This window comes from Humulus lupulus, chromosome 3 (genome assembly GCF_963169125.1).
Source record: "Humulus lupulus chromosome 3, drHumLupu1.1, whole genome shotgun sequence".
NCBI lineage: Eukaryota > Viridiplantae > Streptophyta > Magnoliopsida > Rosales > Cannabaceae > Humulus > Humulus lupulus.
The window spans coordinates 19,755,176-19,762,190 of NC_084795.1; the positions used below are offsets into that span (position 1 = coordinate 19,755,176).

Consider the following 7,015-nt stretch of genomic DNA (forward strand, 5'->3'; position numbering starts at 1 on the left):
TCAATCCCGCACTCTCGGGAATCTCAATCTACCCAAACAGGGTAAAGGAAGCCATCCTCGAGCCTTAAAAGTCATCCCGAGCCCTAAAATAGGCTTGCTGGAAAATGGACCAGCATTGCATCCCTATTAAATGGCGCTGAGGTGCTATTTCAAGTCAGAAAGGCCCATCTCTCTGCCCTGCCTAGCACTGCTGCGCCAATTACAGACCAGAATCTTTATGGTTTCCTTCCTTGCGGCTTCTCCTGAAAAAAAAACCCTTCAAACCAGCCCCAAACATGCCATTCAACCCCTAAAGTTCATACATATCACAACCTCATCAAAACCCAGTCAATCTACTCAAGAACTTCCATTAATTCCTAACTATCCACATCAAAATCCTCAACTGAAAAACCATAAGGAAAAAAAACAGAGTATAGCTTATATTCATGGATGAATTCTTACCTCAAGCTTGATTTAGATCCCCTTCAATGGATGAACCAAGTTTCTAAGCTCCCACCTTTGATTTCCTAGCTTGGTTCTTCAAAATGATGTTCAAAAATCAGAAAAGGAAAAGAAGAGAAGGAGAGGTACGGGAGAGAGATGAGATAGGATGATGATGCTCTGTTTTTCTTACATTTTCTACAGCTTATAAATGATACATGCCCTTTGCCAAATGACCATATTGCCCCTAGGTCAATAAAATCCCTCTAAAGACTTCCAAGGGTAAAACCGTCATTTCCCGCCTATCTCATTAATTATAATTAACACCCTCCAATTCCCGTTATTCTCAATATTCTCAAGTGCTAATAATTCATATCCTGTTCTCATTTAATTCCCGACAACGTTCTAATCACCAAATTACCCCGAGACTCACCCCGTTATGACTAGACCGATAACTTGCATTCCATGACCGTCTCATGCCGAATGGCTCGAAACAATCCACATATAATGCGGTATTATTTATTATTCACCCACAAGCATGAAAATACACAATCACGCCCTCAACGGGCCAAATTACCAAAATGCCCTTATAATAAAATGTGAACCCATATGCATGCATTTATTATCATATAATAATATAATTCTCATAAACATGCATATTAACATTAAATAGCATAATAAATCAATTAGGACCCTCCCAACCTCCTAATCAAGGTCCAAAACCTTATTAGGAAATTTGGGGCATTACACTGCACCACCAAAGCTTGTATATCAAAGCTGCCAGTGCCACCGTAAAGACTTGCTTCCTAAACCAGCTTAGTCGTGACTTGGCTATCCATCTTAGCAGTGTATGTATAATGTTAGCTGCCGATTTCCAATCCAACCAGCTCTTAATATGCCTCAAGCAAGTAGAACTCAAATAACAATCAAAGAATACATGGTCTCTTGATTCCTTGCTACTACCACACATAAGACATTGATCATCAATAGATATATTGAATCTGAACAATCTGTCCTTCAATTGTAACCTGTCCAGAACCGCAAGCCATAGAATGAATCTATGCTTTGGTATAGTAGTTCTATTCCAGACTTCCCTATACCAGGGAACCTTTCGGTGTGATATAGCAAGAGCTTTGTATCCCTCAGCAATCTTATAAATCCCATTAGAGCAAAGATGAGTCAGATTAAGGTCCTTGTATTTCTCCTTAACTTTGACAATCTGCTTCCAATACCAACTGCTGACACTCGGAGCTTTGTAGACCCACCAATCTTCATCCCCAATATACACAACATGTTTCCATCTTACCCATAAAGAATCTTTTTTTCGAAGCCACTGCCCATACATATTTACAAATAGTTGCTTCATTCCACTCCTTGATCCTTCGGAAGCATAAACCTCCTTCAACCTTGGTTTTACATATATCATCCCAAGATACCTGCCCTGAACTACTAGACTCAGCCAGGCCTTTCCATAAAAAGTTCCTGCAAATTGTATTTACTTGTTGCAGAACCTTTGTAGGGAGTATCATTATCTGAGCCCAATAAGTATGAATTTCCGGCAACACTGAATTCACCAACGTTGCTTTGCCCGCATAGGAAAGATTCCTAGTGCTCCATACTTTAATCCGTTGGACCATTTTCTCCACCAGAATTTCACACTCAGTTGTTGAGATTCGCTTTGCACAAATAGGGATCCCCAGATATCGAAATGGTAAATGCTGCCTTGTAAAGCCAGCATAATTAATTACTCTTTCCACTTCGAAGTCATCCATATTACTACAATATAAAGCTGATTTTGTTTCACTTCGTTGCAGACCAGATGTTTGGGAAAATAGTTTCAGTCCTCTGAGCATAATATAAATCAATTTAAAGTCCCCATGACAGAATAACAAAACATCATCTGCAAAACAGAGATGATTTAGTTTGAGAGGTCCACATCTGTCATGAAACTTGAATCCCTCTATCTTATCAATTTTCAGCATAATTCGGGATAAATTCCATCCCTAATACAAACAGTAATGGAGATAATGGATCCCCCTGCCTTAGACCTCTTTTAGCTGCAAATAAACCATGTAATGACCCATTAAACATGAGACTAAATCTTGGGATCCTCACACATGTCATAACCAATTAAATAAACTCAACATGAAAATTGAAGGCAGATGGCATTTCCTCAATAAAATCCCACTCAATGGTATCATATGCCTTCCTCAAATCTAATTTAATCATGCATTTTGGTTTGGAGTTGCTCCTTCCATAATGCCTGATCAAATCCTGACATACCATTATGTTATATGCTATATACCTCCCTTGAATAAATCTACTTTGATTTTGATCTATAAGGTTCGAAAGTACCTTCCTCAATCGAGAGCAAACTAACTTAGTTGCAGCTTTGTATACAACATTACAACAAGCTATGGGGCGAAAGTCGATAACAATTTCTGGGCATTTTACCTTTGGGAATCAGAGTTAGAGTTGTAGAATTAATCTCTTTGAGTAATTTTCCTGTGTGCAGAAATGATATAACAGCTTCACAGACTGTATTGCCAACCACCTCCCAGTTGTCTTGAAAGAAAAAGCTGCTGAATCCATCTGGACCCGGAGACTTATTACTAGGAATCTCAAAAACAGTTGCTTTCACTTCTTCATTAGAAAACTCTGATGTTAATAAGCAAGTGTGAACTTCTGTGATGCTCGGACCTTGATTAATAACTTGAGGCAACACTGATTTCCTTCCTTCCATTTTACTTCCCAAGAGGCTGTAATAAAAGTTCAGAAATGCTGGAATCACTTGATCTGGTTTATCAACCCAAACACCATCCATGTCCTTGATTGAATAAATCCTATTCATAGCCTTTCTAGTCCAAATACTAGTGTGAAATAAAGAAGTATTATCATCGCCATCCTTCATCCAATGTAACTTAGCTTTCTGTTGAAGAAATGAGAGATAAGTTGCATTTCTTTCATTGTATTTTGTTCTGGCCTCCTTTTCCTTAGTGATAAGGGGGTTCTGAGTTAATTCAGCTTGGCATACAATGAGAGCTTGATAACTCCGAGCATGTGCTGCTTGAATATCCCCAATCTCACTCTTATTAATCTCCTTTAGTAACTTCTTTATTCTTTTTAGCTTCTGAATAAGCTGAAACATTGGTGCTCCACCATCTTTGACTAGCCAATTCCTTTCCAACCTCTTCTTAAAATCTGGAACTTTTTGACACATTCTAAAGTACCTAAAAGGTTTCTTCCCTTCCGCAACAACTGGGTAAACAGAGAGAACAACAGGGCAATGATCAAAAGCACCTTCTGACATAAACACAGCCTCTGCATTCAGAAATTTATCCATCCACTGCTAATTTGCTAATACCCTATCTAATTTAGAATAGATCCGGGTATCCAAATCTTGTTTGTTATTCCAAGTGAAAAAAGGGCCTGTGAATTTAACATCTTCCACCTGATAGTATTCCACACAATCTTTAAATTCCCCTGAACATTTTTGCCTCTTAGTTCCACCTATTCTCTCTTCAACACTAAGTATATCATTAAAGTCCCCTAAATTGAGCCATGGACCAATCACCTTGTCTGCAATGGCTTTTAAATCTGTCCAAAGAAGAGCTCTGCCATTTTCTTCATTCATTGAATATACATATGTTACCAAATTTTTTTCATTACTAGCCAATGAGGTAACTTCTAAATGCATTAACTCACTAGTGCATTTCAGAATATTGACTGTAAACATCCCCGGATTCCAACTCACCATAATTCGACCTCCTTTGTGCCATGCATTATTTGTTGAGAAACACCAACCCGCAAATATATTAACATATACAGACCCCAAATTATGAGCCTGTATTTTAGTTTCAAGAAGACCAACTAAACCCACCTTCATTGAAAATATCAATCTCTTGACCTCTTCCTGTTTGTGGTGATTATTGATCCCCCTGACATTCCAGCTTAGGATCCTATCCATTTCCTAGGGGAGGATCTCCCCCCTCCCTGCCGAATAACATCGACTTGTCCAACTGAGCAATCGCCTGTTTCCCCTAAGATCTGAAAGTGATTAGACAATGTGGTAGCATTGGCCACCTCTAGTATCACTTTCCTGCCATTTGTAACTGATAAAAAACATTCCTCATCTTTCCCTTGAGATTCCTTCAAATGAACCGCCCCTACTTCTTTCTTTTTAACCACCCACTTCTGTCTAACTTCTTCTTCCTTCCTACAAGCATCAGTTGTATGTCCCATGCCATGGCATTTCCCACAAGTGATAGGAAGCCATTCATATTTCACTGTTAAATGAATTTCCTGGTGAAGTTCATTAGTAAATGAAAATCACTTCAGGAAAAGCTTGATTTAATTGCACTTCCACCATCACCCTAGGGTAAATAAGCTTTTCTTTATTCTTAGTAAACGAATCCAACATCAATGGAATCCCCTCCTGCCCCGCAATTTTAAACAGAGCTCTTTCCCTCCAGTACTTTAAATCTAATCCATGAATCTGAATCCATATAGGTACTGAGCTAACATCTTTTTTCTTGAAATCAGTATAGGCATCCCACGACTTCATCACTACTGGCTTCATATCAAAGAACATGTAGCCTCCATTCAAGATATTGTCTCTAGTGTTCTGAGCCTCAAATCGAATGATAAACACTCCATGTGCCAATACTCCAATTTTGTCTACTCCCTTGTCTTTCCAAACTCTCCTGGCAAAACCTTCAAAAACACTTAGAGGTGGATTTTCCCCTAACATGTAACAAACCAGAGCCGAGTTCCAATATGCAATTTCATCTTCAATATCATCCAGTTCGATTTTAACCCCATGAGAAACCTTCGAACCCTTAGCCCCTGAATCTTCAAATTTATTACTTAAATTTTGTATCACATGCCCAGAACGAAGAATTGGGGGTGAAACGAAATTACCTGACTTGATTTGCGATTCACACCTCTTCATTGCTTCCAAATAACTATCACACTCCTTTCGTATGCCCTGCTCCTGTTGTGTGCTTTTCATAAGTAGATCAGTTCCATCTTTAGTCGAACCATCCTCATCAGCCTTCTCGTCTTTTGAAAACTCTATCGCTTCCACACCCATAACCTCATCCATGACTTTAGTCTTAATCACCTTATCAGATGAAGTCAGACCTCTTTTCTTGGTACCCATAACCACTGGTGTTGTAACTTTCCCTTGCTTTGTCTTCCTCCTCGCCATAGCTCCAGCGAATGCCGAGAGAGAGACTTAGCTTATTTTTGAGATATTTTACAATTAAGCTAAATTTTTTACTTCTCTATCTTTGTTTAGAAGGGAATAGTTGTTTATTTTATTTTATTATTGATATATATATTTGTAATTTATCAATTTTTTTAATCTTCAAATGAATCATAAGTAAATCAATCAGAAATTCTTGTATATTCGATGGATTATTTTGGACTCAAGTTCTCAAACACTAATTGTTTTCGGTGTATGTTAAGTTTCAAAATCGGTGTTCCTAATTTTCCAGTTATATTTATTTTTCATGTTAATCATAGTACTAGCTTCAAAATGGTATTTCGATTTATATGTCTTAAGAATAGATAACAACAAGTTTTTTTTTAATAGAAATAATCTCATCACTAATTAGGCTTGAGTGACTATATTTTTACTTTTGATGTCTTTAGCTTTTTAAAAAACTTATTTAAAAATGCTACAAATATTAACTATCCAGAAATAATTTTTTAGACTAATTATATTTGCACTCCAAAATTTGATTAAGAAACTCTATTATTATTAAAATTAATAAATAATATATATTTTTTCAACTTATGCTCATATTTTTCTATTTTTTATAATCTAAAAAATACATATAAATAATATACTTTAAATATTTAAATAAAAAAGTTAAAACAAAAAATTATATAAAAACTTGTTAAGAAATTATAAAATTATTGAAATTAACAAAAAAAAAAAAAAGATTGTCAAAAAATATTGAAAAAAAAAATGTTAAAAATAATTTTATAAATTAATTTTTTTAATTAATAGAGTGCCTATATATATTGTTGGGGTGGAAATATATAATACTCCAAAGCTAAATTACATGATAAATCCAATAACAAATATCTAAGAGCTTTCAGCTATTAATGAAGGAAAAAAACTTTTGAGTCTTGCCAACCAGAGCCTATCTTTCTCAATCATATGATTCAATCAACAAAAAAATTCAATGATAAATGACTAAGAAAAAAAGAATCAAATGAAAAAATAAGAAAGGATGAAATAGTGTGGAAGAATATGAACGCCACCTTTAAGTCACGCCAATCTCAGCAAATATATAAATATATGTATATATATATTTATATGACCAGAGAGTATAGGTACGACTAGAAGTGGATAATGATCAACAGTTTGCGTACCTAAATTCAACTTATTATGAATTCTACCAATATGTTCACACATTTTGCACAATAATATGTTCACACACTTTAATTGCACAATTTAGTGAATTGAAAAAGGTGAAAAAATTGGTGGATGCATATGAAACTCATATTTTATATGAACGTTAATTAGTTGATTTAGATAAGGTTTATAATTATTATTCTCGAGTTGTACTTTTACAAAATTGGT

General features: G+C 35.8%; 1 protein-coding gene across 1 annotated transcript; it reads right to left on the bottom strand.

The window, feature by feature from the left end:
- Positions 1-1,147: 1,147 nt before the first annotated feature.
- LOC133823736 (uncharacterized) lies at positions 1,148-3,763 on the bottom strand. Its single transcript, XM_062256588.1, has 4 exons — positions 2,875-3,763; positions 2,435-2,477; positions 1,857-2,265; positions 1,148-1,753 (listed from the first exon to the last, which is right to left on the bottom strand). Exons 1-4 carry the CDS (start codon positions 3,761-3,763, stop codon positions 1,148-1,150), a joined length of 1,947 nt encoding a protein of 648 aa, XP_062112572.1.
- Between the last annotated feature and the right edge of the window lie 3,252 nt (positions 3,764-7,015).

Excerpts from the sequence above, each read along its gene's own strand:
- LOC133823736 (XM_062256588.1), bottom strand. The coding sequence starts at position 3,763 with ATGGATAAATTTCTGAATGCAGAGGCTGTGTTTATGTCAGAAGGTGCT. Across the intron at positions 2,266-2,434 it reads GATCCATTATCTCCATTACT|AGGACTGAAACTATTTTCCC; the intron begins GTTTGTATTAGG and ends TATTATGCTCAG. Across the intron at positions 1,754-1,856 it reads AGTCTAGTAGTTCAGGGCAG|TGGCTTCGAAAAAAAGATTC; the intron begins GTATCTTGGGAT and ends ATGTATGGGCAG.